The 14,087-nt window shown below is 36.0% G+C and overlaps 1 protein-coding gene and 1 pseudogene across 1 annotated transcript; both read right to left on the reverse strand.

Moving 5' to 3' along the window:
• Positions 1 to 1,053: 1,053 nt before the first annotated feature.
• LOC149556754 (reticulon-like protein B8) lies at positions 1,054 to 2,646 on the reverse strand (annotated as a pseudogene).
• A 6,640-nt stretch (positions 2,647 to 9,286) lies between these two features.
• Positions 9,287 to 12,642, reverse strand: LOC149556755 (E3 ubiquitin-protein ligase RSL1-like). Its single transcript, XM_089831271.1, has 3 exons — positions 12,320 to 12,642; positions 10,545 to 11,167; positions 9,287 to 9,669 (listed from the first exon to the last, which is right to left on the reverse strand). Exons 1-3 carry the CDS (start codon positions 12,617 to 12,619, stop codon positions 9,567 to 9,569), a joined length of 1,026 nt encoding a protein of 341 aa, XP_089687397.1. The 5' UTR covers positions 12,620 to 12,642; the 3' UTR covers positions 9,287 to 9,566.
• Between the last annotated feature and the right edge of the window lie 1,445 nt (positions 12,643 to 14,087).

Genomic DNA, 14,087 nt, shown 5'->3' on the forward strand with positions numbered 1-14,087 from the left:
ATGGTAGGGGAATGTGTTTGAATAATTTTGTTTAGTATAAAAATATTTATGCATCCATTACCCTATGTTAAGGGGAAGACTTTCGATGAATCTGCAGAGAGGAGATAATTAGGCATTGCCTTGTCATTGTTAGGGAAGGGTTAATTTCCTTATAGTATGAAGTGTCCATTGCTTGTGAGCAAAAAATAGTTTAATTCTCATACATATATATGCACCATTGTGGTGTGGTAGGAAAACTCTTTTCTTTTGTTATGATTGGTTGATTCCTTTTTTGATATTTGACTCTGCTTTGTGTACGACAAGTGCATGAGAGCTTGCAAAACAAATCGCTTGGATAAGTTTGAGAAGTTTTTATTGTTGTTTTGTATTGATACCATAATGTTGAGTAGGTGGTTTTGCTTGAGCCAATAGATTGGAAACTTGGTTCATCCTAACTTTAGTCATATCCATTGTAAGCCAAAATATCTTGATCAAGTCTTTCCTTTGTTGTTGTTGAGGTAGAAACTCAATCTGTAGCTCACTAACTCTTTCCATGTACACACCATTCAAATCCTTGATAATTCTATAGGTTTTATCGATATCACTAAGATCATTCTTGATCTACTCACATTGTATTTGAAAATTGGCTACTACATGGCATGTCACTATAGACAATATTTGTAGAAGATATTACTTTCCTCTATACATGCTTCGATTTGACCGATAACAAGGGACCATACCTATAATACAATGTTATACTTCTTATCCATTTCCTTCTCAACACACTAATAATAAATGTCATATTGTAATAACTATTCCTCAATATCTAAAATCAAATCACTAGACTACACTCCACATATATGAGACACCACCACATCATTGTCAATCATATGATCAACAACCAATAACAAGGGGTTAGGGGGGCATTTTATAGTTCTTCTTATTTTAACCATGAAATTTTTGTAATTATTATTACACTCCACAAGGTTCCATTTTTTAGTGATATCCCAATCAAAGGACTTGAGAGGAAAACCATGATTAAAAGGATGCAAAATCATCATATTTTCCTTGATTTTATGGATAAGGGCCTAAAAAACACCATTGGCAACTTTCTATATTTCAAAATCATATTGTTTCTCTCCTTCTAGATATACCAACTATCAATCTAACTCAAAACAAGTGAAATAAACTATTCATAATGATGTAAAAAGAAACTCAAGGAAAACTCTTAATAACTTACCTATGTAAAATATTGTTAAAATGTTGCAATAACTATTAATTATAGCACCAATAAATAAACCTCATACTACCTACAAAGTTCAAATTTTTTCTTTTGGAATCCATATGACTCGAAATTTAATGGATGAATATGAAGATTGTGGGAAAGAACATTATATAAGAAAGGAAAATACCACAAGGAATGTCTTGATGTCTTTCCCTAGTGCAACATCTTGTAGAAAGCTTTCATTTATGATAGTATCAAAAACATCAATAAAGATATTCTCCGAAATAGAAATTTGGGGAAAACATGGAGCAGATCTGAAAAGAAATAAATATGAAGCTTAAATATTTTTTAAAGCACAAAAGCCATTAAAGATAAATTACGCTATGAGCCACTACACAGAAAAATATGCCTAACCTATAATACAAAATGAAAACAAGTCTAACTTATTAAAGAAAAATGCAACATTTGACCACAGAAATAAGATCATCATACAAAATACAAGGCCGATGCAAATCAATGTCAACAAGTGGTACTCCAGCCATGCTAAAAGTAGCCATATGAATGTGGCACTAGCAAGAATGCTCAAAGAATTTTGCTTGTTTATCCACAATAAGACAATGATAGCTGTGTACAAAACCAAACATTGATGAAAAATAACTTAATGAAAAACTCAGTTTTATTGTTTGGGACAACAAATCCCCCTGCACGACAACCCTTATTTTGCATCATTGTAAAGACATTTTTAGTGTAAGGTTCTTAGGTATCTAAATTTTTACGTTCTGCAGAAAAACAATGAAATTCCAAAAATCTAGATTGACTTGGCTTGACTTCCAAAAATTACAGTTTTATTTTTTAAAACTGTACGACAACCCTTATTTTGCACCATTGTAAAGAAATTTTTAGTGTAAAGTTCTTAGGTATCTAAATTTTTACGTTCTACAGAAAAAAAATGAAATTCCAAAAATCTAGATATACTTGGCTTTGTTTCTAAATTGCAAAACAATAAAAATTCCCCCTATAAAAACACACCATTGCTCAAAATCTTAATGATAGGGCTTCAGAAAAAAGATTTCTTTTTACATTTGCCTCCACTGAGTAGATGATGAACGAGTTTTTGGCGTCCAAAAAGCCGATTAAATGACTTAGAAATTGATGATTTTTCACTCCTTTTGAATAATGTCTCCGAGCTTTGTTTGGGAATGCTCCTCCCAAACAAATGACTTACCAGAGAAATGAGCTTTTTTTGTCAAGTCATATAACAAAGTTCTGAAAACAATTGGAACATTCACGACCACAAACTTGCATGCTTTCACATTGAATAAACCTTCATTAATGTCCTCTAGGTTTGATATCTTTATTGGGCTGTACCAAAATGGGACTTCCAGAGATTTAGTAAACTCTGTAAGTCTTCTTTCATTGTCTTCTAGGTTATCAGAATTCATACCAACGATTGTGATCTTGAGATGCTTAACTATAGAAGAAGAAGATCTCACAGAGAGGGATTGAATTGATGCCGTCCATTGACACCTAATTCAAATTCCTAGATCAATCACATGAATTTGCTTCTCATGCTTCACAACATCAATGATACCTTGGATAATTGTAAATTGTATCACTTTGAAAAAGGGAAGTACAGTAGCATAGATACCAAGTAAAGAATAGAACTCGACTTTTGTGTTATCAACGTGCCAATTCTTAGTGAAATCATTCTTGTAGTTATTGGTGAAATCAGGGATTTTTTCTTTCAACTCATTATCTTTTGTGTTATCCCTCCTCTCGTGCCTGTGAGCTCTAGTGAAAATCCCTCCTCTTGTGCACTTTTGTTTTGTTTTGTTTTGTTTATAATTCATGTTGGTCAAAATTTTGACCAAACAAACTTATGTTGGACGAATTTTCGACCAACTCGGGATCTTAATAAAAAAAGAAGTTAAAATCAAATGGAAAATGACATAAGATCAAAAATTAAGGTCGAAAATTAACACCGAATCTATTAGTGTTGGAAGGAGGAGGCTAATGGTTGTTGAAAGATGTTCGCCATGTTCTCAAGTTGAAGCAAAATATGATTTCAATTAGTCAACTATTTGCACAAGGATACCATCCCTCTTTCCTTTTGAATTCTTAGAAGGTCACGAAAGGCTCCATGGTTATTGCCAAGGGCAATAAGGTAAGAAGTTTGTATCTTTTGGATAGTCCTATTGAAGTAGGAGTTGTGACTGTTGTGGGAAGCAATGTGACACTTTGGCATTGAAGGCTAGGCCACATGAGTAAGAAAGGACTTGAGGTTATGCTAAAAAAGGGATCAACTATTAGATCTTCAACCATAAAACTTGGAATTTTGCGAACATTGTCTCCATGGAAAATAAAGATGGGTCATCTTCTTGAATGATGGACATGACATGTCGACATGACCATTGGAGCTAGTGAACTCAGATGTCTTTGGTCCTACCAAGGTAATCTCTTTAGGAGGCGCAAGTTATTTTGTTAATTTCCTTGATGATTGTACTAGGAAAGTTTGACGCAGAGCAAGGATGAGTGAACCCCCAATGGAGGTGACCAAGTCCCCATCAAACAACCACACAATGGAAACACAACACACAACACGAGATCTGATAGAAAATCCAACTCTTTATTCATGAAATAATTGTTTACATGCAATGTGTTGAGCTATAAGGCTTTCCCAGTTACAACCAAAGACAAAGCAATTATAGCAACAATTCTGCAAGATCTCACAAGATCCAAATAATTCCTAGCTAGCCCAAATATGTAACAACACAACAATCTAGTAGAAACCCCAGGCAAGATCAAAACTTGTGCTTGCAAACAACCAAGCAACCTTCTTGTTTCCTAAGACCACTCCTTAGCTACTAGCTTTGCTAAACTTTGCTCCTCTAAGATATTCCTCTCTAGATGACTTCCCCTTCACTCACTACTTTTTCACAACCACACTACCTAAACGCTCCATTTATATTTGCATGACCACAAGTTGGTTTGTTGCAAATAGAATAATCTAAAACCCAAATAAACAAAAAATGCCTTTGTCAGCTTACAACAATCATTAAATGCACATAGGAGAAAGAACCAAGACTCTAAATAGGTCCTCACACATCACATGAACGATTTGTGTCACATTCACACACAACACAAATTAAATGCACTAGTTGGCTGATCAAATCTCCCGTGAACATCCAATCGGTAACTAAACCACTGACCACACTTAGTAAGCACTTCCACTGAGATCCACATTTATCGAACATGATTTCCACCGAGCATATTATCAACTGAGTTCCTCTAGTCACCAAGTTCCTCAATTGAAACTACAACTGAGAACTACCCTAGTAGTGATCGAGCATCACCTCCTTCAATCAAGTTCACCAACTTCAAGGTCAAAATCCACTCCAACATATATGATTACCAACTACCCTAGTATGCTCTAGCATCAAACGCTCCAAGTGAGAAAATATGTTCTTAGTAAATGGAAGAAGATTTTTCGGGATTCAACACATAAACCCAGAACTGGTTCTTCACATACATGTCCTCCAAGTCTTCAACTTGTACACTCTTTCCCTTGTTCCACTTTTGCAAATCTTTTCCTGCAACAAACAACCGTTTACTTTGCTTCTTCACATCCTTCCTCAGAGTGCCATAGGTTTTCTTTCCACGCTGATCTCTACCCCTTCGAAAATCTTTCATCTCAACTCACCTACCAAAAGTCAGGTTCCTTCTACTAAGTTCTACATTCTGCAAAGGAATCAGGAAAAACTTCTTGCCACCCTTCTCAATAGTAAATACATTCTTGACACATCATGCACTACCCTGCAATCATAGTGCCAAGGTCTACCAAGTAATATGTGACAACTACTCATGTCCACAATATCACACAAGACCTAATCTGCATATTGTCCAATCTAAAAATCAACAAGACATCGCTCCCTTACTTCCAAAGCATGTTCATCTTGCAACCAAATTACCCTGTAAGGACAAGGATGTCTCAACCTCTTCAAATCAAGTTTATGAACCATCTCCTCAACAACTAAGTTATCACTACTACCACTATTAACAATCACATTACAATATTTACCTCCATACTTACATCGAGACCTAAACAAATTCCTCCTTTGACAAGGTTCCAACACCCTCTTACCAAATAAGTTATCTTCCACCTTAGGCTCATTCACCAAGTGCTCACACTCATTTACCGCAACAACTTTTCTATCACCAACTTTCCTGTCAGGATGAGAACATTCAAAACACGCGTGCCCTTCTTCACCACAATTATAACAAGTACCCTTAAATACACCTCTACTTATTCTTCTCCTAGGTTCAACAGATTTGAGTTTATCCTCAACAATCATTTTATCCTTCACCGAGTGTTCTTGTTTCTCCTCCCCTCAGGAACTACCTTGATGTCTTGTCTTTAACTTATTTTCTGCCTTCAGAGCATATTGATAAGCATACTCAACTGAATCAATTTTATGCATACCAATCTTATCTTGAACATTGAATTTCAAACTATTAATATATCTAGCCACCTTTTCTTTTGAAAGTTCTCTATGCCTAGACCAAATTGTTAACTTGTAAAACTCCTAGGTATAATCCTTCACAGACATATCCTTTAGTTTCAGATTTTGCAATCTCTTAAACAATTCAAGTTCATAACTAGTGGGAGTGAACTTAGCCTTGAATTTCATCACCATCAATCTCCACCTAGTGATTTTCATTTCACCTTCCTCTTCTCTATCTCTTTGTAATTCTTTCCACCATAAAGAAACATGTCCTTTCAACTTAATCTATGCCAAACTCACTCTAAGCAGATCACCAATATCCTCTAACTCAAAGTAGTCTTCCAACTCACCAATCCAATCAATCAAGTCTTTGGAATTCAAAGTACACCAAAATTAGAAACATCCCTCTTATGCTTCAATTTCAGCTGAGCTTCATATCTATCCAATCGACCAATTCTATCTTGCACATATATCTCCATGTGTTTGGTTCTATCCTCGACACAAGAGACCTGTGCTCATGATGACTGCATTGACATAATACAAAACATTCCTCTGGTGACCACATAGGCCATGTTCTAATACCAAACAACACCAGCCAAATACAATCCCTGCTTGTGGGGTCTTTGAAATATTAATAGAATAACTACAGTCACTAGTTCTTCATTCAAATCAATTCCTACCATACATGATTTTGTCTCTAATGTTCAAGATAAAACAAAGAAATCAACACATCAACTAAGGAGATCTACAAGGTAGAGACAAATGTTAGCTAAATATTCAGATTATGAATTGTTATATTCTACATAGTCAAAGCTCAAATTATTAATCTTTGATCAAATTGAACCAACAAATTTTAAAGAAGCACATCACAACAGTGATAAGGATAGCTAGATGATTGCAATAGAGGGAGAGATGAGTTCACTACAAGCTAACAAAACTTGGGATTCAGTATTGTTTCCACCCAATCACAAACTACTAAAGAATTGTTGGGTGTACAAACTAAAAGAGGGAGATGGAGGAAATAAGAGATATTGTGCTCAGTTGGTTGTTAAAGGTTATGCTCAGGAGAAAGATATTGACTTTGACGTTTTTTTCTTGCCAATTGTGTGAATGACTACAATTTGAGCAGTTTTGGGATTAGTGATTGTATGGGATCTTGAGTTAGAGCAACTTGATGTCAAGACAACATTCGTACATGGTGATGTAAATGAAGAATTGCATGTGAAACAACTTGAAGGCTTCGTTCAAAAGGGACAAGAACATCTTTATTATCGGTTGAATTGTAGCTTGTATGAACTCAGACAAGCCCCAAGATAATGGTATAATAAGTTTGATTGCTTCATGGCTGAACATAATTGCATTTTATGTGAATCAGATCTATGTGTCTACTACAAACAACTTCCAAATGGCGAGTTTTTCATTCTTTTTTGCTACATGTTGATGATATGTTGATAGTTGATTCTTCTACTCAGATTGTTTGTAAATTGAAGAAAGAATTAGCTAGTCAGTTTGCCATGAAGGACCTAGGGCCCACAAAGAAAATTCTTGGCATTGATAAGATTATAGAAAGACTTGGCATGGCTGATGCAAAAGCTGTTTCTACTCTTCTCGTTGCTTATTTCCATTTTAAATTATGATTTGAATCAAAAAATACTAGAGAAAAATGAATTTATGGATAAGATTGCTCATAAATCTGTAGGTTGTAGCATTATGTATACCATGGTTTCCACTTGCTCCAACATTGCTCATGTGGTGGGAGTAGTGAGCAGATTCATGAGCAATCTTGGGAAGGCTCTTGGTAAGCAGTTAAATGGGATATTAAGACACTGATTATGCTTTATGTTTTGTTGACAAATGTACAACTGCAAAGTTTCACTAAGTTTGATCTTGCCGAAGATTCAGATAAACAAAGGTCTATTACTGGTTATTTCATGTTTGCTGGAGCTGCTATTAGTTGGGCTTCAAGATTGCAACATTCCAATGCTCTTTCTTTAGCTCAGGTTGAGTATTTGGCTCTTTCCAAAGGTGCAAGGGGAATGTTCTGACTTCAATGATTGGTAAGTGATTTGAAATGTCAACAAAGCGACCATATTTTATTTTGTGATAGTCGCAACACTATTTTTATGGCTCATAAACATTCCTCTCAACGTCGTTCTAAGCACATTGACATACATGCTAACTTTGTCAACAAATATCTTGGCAAAGGTAGTTCCCAATGAAAGTTCGAATGTGTCAAGACTTCTCTTAGGCTTGTTAAGAAGAAGTGAAGCAACAATTAGATAAGGGATTAGCTGATCAGTTGCAGCATCATTGACCTTCAGGTGGGACATTGCTGAAGGGAAGGCCAAAAGTCATTTATTTTTTCCCTCCAACTATGCATCCCTTGGCTTATGAGACTCTTCATTGTTCATGTAATTGGCATCTTTATAAATGCACAGCTGTATTATTGTACTTAATTTGATTTAATCAATACAATACTCTGCTAATGTGGACATAGCCACAAGTTATGGTGAACCATGATAGACTTTGGTGCCTGGTTTATTTGGATGTTGCACTTGTCCCATTTAATTTCGTCTGCTATTTTACTTTCGTTGTAAATCCTCTTCAATGATGTTGTTCTGTAACTCTTGATGAAACATTTGCTAGCCTATGAGATGAAAGGGAAATGTAAGAATGTTTAGAGTGGTTTTGGAAAGAACTGTACAAGATAGATGAGGTTCAGCTCCTAACAAAGAAGTTGCGACTCCCAAAACAACCACTTCAAAAGCATTAACAATCACAGTATGCACATTCTTGACAGAGAAACATGGGCAAGTAGTGTTTTCAATCAATTCTTTTGGAAAACTGAACACCATCTGCACCTCACAGCGGTTATCTTCGTACATTGACACTACATTATTAGCAATTAGAGAAGATGCTACATCAGGGTCCCTATATTTGATTTATTTTTCACCGAAGTGGAGAAAAAAATATGAAGGATACAAGTACATTGAAAAATTCTACTCGTTGACTCTAAAAAAATTTGAACTGTGTTTGAAGTATATATTTCCTTAATGCTCAACCTGTTTGGTACACAAACTAACTTCCATCCTGAAGTCCTCCAAATTCCCTTATTCACTGCCTTAGGTCCAAACTTTTGAGTTGAGCCTAAACTAGGCCATACAAAGCACACCAAATTGCTAAATTCAAAATTGAAGTCCCCTGCTCTTGTGGCAAGCCTTTCCAAAATTTGACCACTCAATGCATACTAAATACCTCCAAATTAAATGACTAGAATTATGCATTTGACAGGATTTCTATATCGTTAATTCTCGTCACATAGCTATAGAATCATATCTTGTTCAGCACTTTTAAAAGATTTCACTACCATCAAAGAAAATCATAACAAATTCAATTTTGATTTTTAGCACATTCCTCTTCTTAACAACAGATGCAAAAAAAAGAATGGCAGCCACAATCATAGAAAACAATAGAAAGACCAAATTATATGACTAGTTTTTCCAATGCCAACCCATACAGCATTGGCAGAATCCTATATCAATTTAGCAATAACTAAAACCATTTTCGTATCAACATCTGATTAGCTTGCTCGATCAAAAGTATTCTTAACCCAATTTTTTTTACACATAAAAAATCAGTCTTAAAAGTATTAATTGAAATATTGACACTATCAGGGCTGCTCAATGATGAGCCTAGTATATTTTCAAAAATAATTATTATATGCCTGCACGAGGAGGGACTTTGTCCCAAATAGTAGAAAGTCTGTCCTTAAATGCATATACAAGCAACAAAATCCATATACAACTTAAGCTTTTGGAAATTCTATTCAAAAACCAGTTACTGGAGCAGAGCCATTCAATTCAATTTATGGTGAGGCGGTTCACAGTGGCTCTAGGACAAGAGCAATTTGGGCGTCCATTTGTCCATCCCATGCCACACTCATAGCAGAACTCATGCCCACACCTGCAATACACAACATTTTCTCATCACTTTGATAAGAAATCATATATATGGGTACCAAAGTAGTAAATAAAATTTGAAAATGCTTCTGAAAAACCAGTAACAAAACAACTTGTGAATTGATGCTTAGGAGTCAAATAAATAGAATGAAGGCAAAAGGCTTAAACTTAAGTCATTCATAAAGTTCCGCTATCCTTTGAAGTAAGAATTGTCAATGCATATATTCTTTTAACACAAATTTGGTCACTCAGACCTCGACATAGGAGCATAGTTCAACAGTATGCTTGGATGCAGTCTTATACACCATACATCCACATATCATATGCAAGTTCAATCTCAAGCATGGTAGGTGCCAATACACGGGCAAAAGCAACAAGGAGGATATCTCAAATCCAAAACAGTCAAGGTAAACAACCAAATGAAAACCAAAGGAAGGCACAATAACACATAGCTCAATTGACTATAATGCCAAAAGCACAGGTTTCCATGGAATCTATAAATCATCTCATTATAACATGAGGAGGGCACAAAATGCCCAAAAGCTATATCTTTTAGATGGCTGTGATATGCCTCTAACCCTAAGCTATTGGCCATCCTCTTCCATTCAATTTGATGGAATATAGATTGTTAACCTATGTCCCCGTCAAAACATTCCAGATGCACATTGGTCTCATTGAGGTCCAGCAGAGCAAGGATGAAATAGAAACAAATATTTAGCAAGGTTTGTAATAGCACTGGGATCCAGGTTAAAACCTCTAGAAGGCTACTAGGCTCAAATCTTGCGCAACTTTAATGGCATGATTACACTCCTTATAGGACAACACTAGAAGGAGGACATCAACAAAAAACGAAAGGAAGGAAGATCAAGGGTTTTTTACCTGCATGTCATGTGATTGCATCCGCATACCAATTCAATCATTCCCTTGCATTTCTCACAGCGTTGCCATTTGCGATCCTGGGCAAGCTTGAAAAGCTGTAAATCTTCTTCACTTCTTTCTGCAGGTGGCAGATTCTGGAATTCAGAGCAAGTAAGTTGAGCATGCCAGGGCACCATACACTGGACACAAAACATTCTGTGGCAGAAAGGGCATTCCACATTCAACATATCATCTGCCCTTATGCCTGCAATGTCCTCCTTTACAAGTAGGCCGGAGCAGTTGGGAAAAGGGCAATACACCTTTTCAGACTCAGGAATTTGGGCCTCCACGATCACAGCCGACCACTGATCAAAGATTTCTGATGGCAGAAAATAACGGCATTCTTGAGGTGTCAGGGCTTCTCCACAAGAGTCCTGAGGGCAGTAAATGTTTTGCTTCCTCTGTTGAAGCCTTGAATGTATATACCGGGTCATGCAGGAATGGCAAAAGCGATGCAAACAATGCATGCCCTCAAACATCTCTGGTAAAGAATCCTCAAAACAAATCCCACACAACTCCGTTGGCACTGACCCCTGCCTTTTGTATGAACATTGCCAAGAGCCCACTGCCTTTTCCGCTCTTCCCTGATCATCACGAAGTTTCCACATTAGAAGAAACCCAATAGGCAAACATACCAACATAGACATATATATAATATAATTCATGGTATCAAACTGAATATATATCTTAGCTCTTTTGCCATAACCCTGAAATTTAGATAGTTCATATAGGTGCAGAGTGACAAAAAATCTGGATGATTGGTCCAGCAGATTGCCGTAGGCAGGGGCTCTTCCCTGATAATCCTCAAGTTTCAACATTAGAAGAAACCCAATAGGCAAACGTACCAATTTGGACAGATAAAATTCATTGTATCAAACTGAATATAAATCTTAGCCTTTTTTGCCATAACCCTGAAATTTAGATAGTTCATATACATGCAGAATGACGAAAAGTCTGGATGAGTGGTCCAGAAGATTGCCATAGGCAGGGGCTTTAGAACATTAAGTTTAGATTTTAGATTGTTGTTTTAGTATGGGTACCTGGGACGGGAGGCCACCACTAGGAAGCCAAGCAGTCGCTTGAACCTGGGTCAGGGTTCCAGAGCTTCACTTTGAATTCACAGATTTATTGGAATAATAAGTTATCATTATGAAACTAATGCACAAAAAAAAAAAAAAAAACGTCAAAGATAAATTCCAGGGAGATCTAGGTGAGAAATCACGATTCCGTTCAATGAGACCAATTCATAGGGAATGAAGAACATGTACTTTAAAAAGCACATAGCTTGCAGTGCCTACTGAGGATGGAAGGCAGACAAAGATGCAAATAAAGTACCAGAGAAAAGCAGGAAGACTGGCATAATCCCTCAAGCTTGTTGAATTTTTTCTTCATTGGTAAACTTTGCGCTCCTTTTTTAAATTAATGATTGGAGCAAACCTGGGTACCATACCAAAAGAATCCCCAGTATACTGGTTGGGCAGATTCAAGACTTGTTACTCTTCTGAAAGAAGCCCATTTCTCACAATCACTAAAAAGTATAATATGAATCGTACATGCCTCAGAACAGTAGAAATGTGCATAATGAAATCAATGGGAAATTTACAATAAGATCTTATTTTATTTTATGTTCTTATCATCCATAAAACCACAAACAGGGACAGAATTTAGAAAATTCCACAACATGCAGCTTAGCTTTTTAGTAATTGAAGATATACTAAATTGCTGTTTCACATTACCTGTCCTTGTTCAAACTGATTGTGGGGAATGAATTCATAATCATCAAGCTCTTCCTGCTCAGGTGACGAGGAGGAAGCAGGCAAAGAAGTGTTGATGTCAGCAAGCTGCAGATTATAAGCGAAAGTAAAATCAGAAAAGCGGATGATCTCTTGGAGTTGAATGCGGAATGCAAAGTCGTCATTAGACGCTTCAATAGCCTGCTGCAATTGGTCTTCAAACTCCCCATCAGACCTAGCAAACACATACCCACTTCCCCTTGCATTATGTGCAGAGCTTGCAGCCATGGCCATCACCTCCATCTTCCCGGGATACCCTAATGAACAAACCCTTCACACTTCTTACGGTTACATAAAGATGGCGAGCAGGGTCCCAAGAAGCCACTTAGTCAATGGTCCCATGGAAGGAGCTTACTTAATATTCCTAGTGAAAAAAGGAACAAGCTTGCTTCCTCTTCAAATTAAATGGCATTATAATTACATTACACTAGGTTAAGCATAAAAGAAGAGAAGGGTGAGATTTGAGTGTGTGAGAAGCTCAAAGATGATCTAACTATTGGAATGAGATTCTCCATCTTTACTTTTGGACTTATATTTATAGATGTGATGTTTTTTTTGGTGAAATTCTCCATTTTACAACATGTTGGTTGCTTCACAATGTTCTCAATTGTGTTAATGCCTTCTTAGAATTGTTGGAGTTCAAACTTTTAATTGTAACTTAAATTGAAAGTAAGTGTTCAAAGACTATTGTTGAGCATGTTCCAAGGAGATGTCTAGGTTGATTAATAAATTGTAGATGAAATAATGAAGGTGTTACATGGAGCTCTAACAAATATTTTCTTGGTTTTGGATGTCCTTATGGCTTATTTGATGTGTGTTTGCTCAAATGTGCTAGTGTCCCTTCTTTAGTGGTTTGTGATTGTTCAACTACCTTTAAAAATATATTTTTGAACATTGTAGTAATTTCTACCCAATGGAGGTGAGTTAGGATTAGGTTTGTGTCAAAAGAGGAAACACTTAAGTAGAAAATATAGAAATTAAACATGGCAAACACTATTGTGTATTTGGCATCTAGGATGGGCAATAGTCAAAACTGTAATACCCCCATTTGCTATCATCGTAGACTTAGTTGTTAAAGTTCTATATGACTCTTCTATAGATGTGTCAGCCCTTATTTGATATTTGAAGTGCAATACTTTGATATGTTGAGTAGTTGCTTATGTCAGGTTTTAATAATTTCATACTTATAGTGATGATGTTTTAATTTCTTTTAGTTAGTTAACGAAAATATTTTTATGATAATATCATATGACATGTCTTAGAAAGATGTTTATTATGTCCTCATGATGATAAGATGTTCATGTTGGAATATGATGTTATTTATATATAGGATTTACTATTATACTTACCCCATACTTGCATGTGTATGGTGTGTGTGTCTATTTTATATTTATGTTTGACATGTCTAATGGTTGGGGGGGGAAGTTGTAGTCACCTGCTAGTCAAGATTTACATGATGAACATGCCCTATCGCAATAACTCAATGGTAAGAACGAGGAGATAATGTTCAGATCCAATTCCATCCGTAGCTTAATTACTTGTCCTGAGAAGGATGACATGTATTTGGCTTTCCACCAATTTTAAACCCACAAATTTATCTTTGTCCGTGTTGTTTAATTTTGAGCTTTGGTAAGTTTTGATAATGTTGCTTTTATGTGGATTTGACTATGTGATTTATTTGGTAAATGATTTGATTATAATATTTGGGTTA

This window comes from Cupressus sempervirens, chromosome 5, assembly GCF_028749045.1.
Source record: "Cupressus sempervirens isolate cs-2001-9-10 chromosome 5, ASM2874904v1, whole genome shotgun sequence".
Taxonomy (NCBI): domain Eukaryota; kingdom Viridiplantae; phylum Streptophyta; class Pinopsida; order Cupressales; family Cupressaceae; genus Cupressus; species Cupressus sempervirens.